Raw genomic sequence first — 726 nt, forward strand, 5'->3', positions numbered from 1 at the left:
GTTTACAATTCTGTTTTTTTTTTATTTTTACCGAAATGTACATGTATAAAATAAAACCTCCTTTTCAAATCATTTTAAAGTGTTTTTTTATTCTCAGTGAAAACTATAAGCATCGAGTTACTTTCCATTTTTAATCCAGTTTAACACGTTTAAGAAAAAGACTAGTTTGTGTCTCAGTAGAACCATAAAGTCACAGGAAAGACCTAAAAAAAAAACAACAAATATTAGAAAACAGCTGTTTCAGTCTAATCCCTCCTGAAGCCTGGGAACATCAGATAGGAAGTTAAAACTCTGAATGTGTTGGAGACGTACAGTAACATGAAAGCACCTCAGACAGGATCTGTAACATGTTAAAGTTACACACATGACGTGTAAACGTAAAGTTTACAGTTTTTTTTCACATTTTCTTCAGAGCCTTGACCGTTTCCTCGATGGCCTCTCTGGGCTCGTTGGGCGGAGGAATCTTCAGGTCGGTCGGCTCGACGCCCCAGACCTCGGTGGCGTATTCGGCAATGGTTCTGTCGCTGGAGAACTTCCCTGTGGCAGCAATGTTCCTGATCACCATCTTGGTCCACTCCACTTGGTTCTGTTACAGAAAAACAAACACATTTTAAACTAGAAGCACTCAGAGAGTGCACACCTCTGCCAAGACCAATTTCCTCCATCCTGTAAGAGTTAATACACAAAAGCAGAGATGGAAACACATCTGCTGAATAAGTTCTGACG

At 39.7% G+C, this 726-nt stretch overlaps 1 protein-coding gene across 1 annotated transcript in view; it reads right to left on the minus strand.

The window, feature by feature from the left end:
- Positions 1–69: 69 nt before the first annotated feature.
- LOC106535492 (glycogen phosphorylase, liver form) overlaps positions 70–726 on the minus strand; it is a gene marked incomplete in the record, with an annotated part of 52280 nt that continues 51623 nt past the window's right edge. Inside the window, 1 exon segment of the mRNA XM_014032503.1 lies at positions 70–586. Coding sequence (XP_013887957.1) covers positions 398–586 — 189 coding nt within the window.

Source organism: Austrofundulus limnaeus, unplaced genomic scaffold (assembly GCF_001266775.1).
Source record: "Austrofundulus limnaeus strain Quisiro unplaced genomic scaffold, Austrofundulus_limnaeus-1.0 Scaffold1471, whole genome shotgun sequence".
Taxonomy (NCBI): Eukaryota; Metazoa; Chordata; class Actinopteri; order Cyprinodontiformes; family Rivulidae; genus Austrofundulus; species Austrofundulus limnaeus.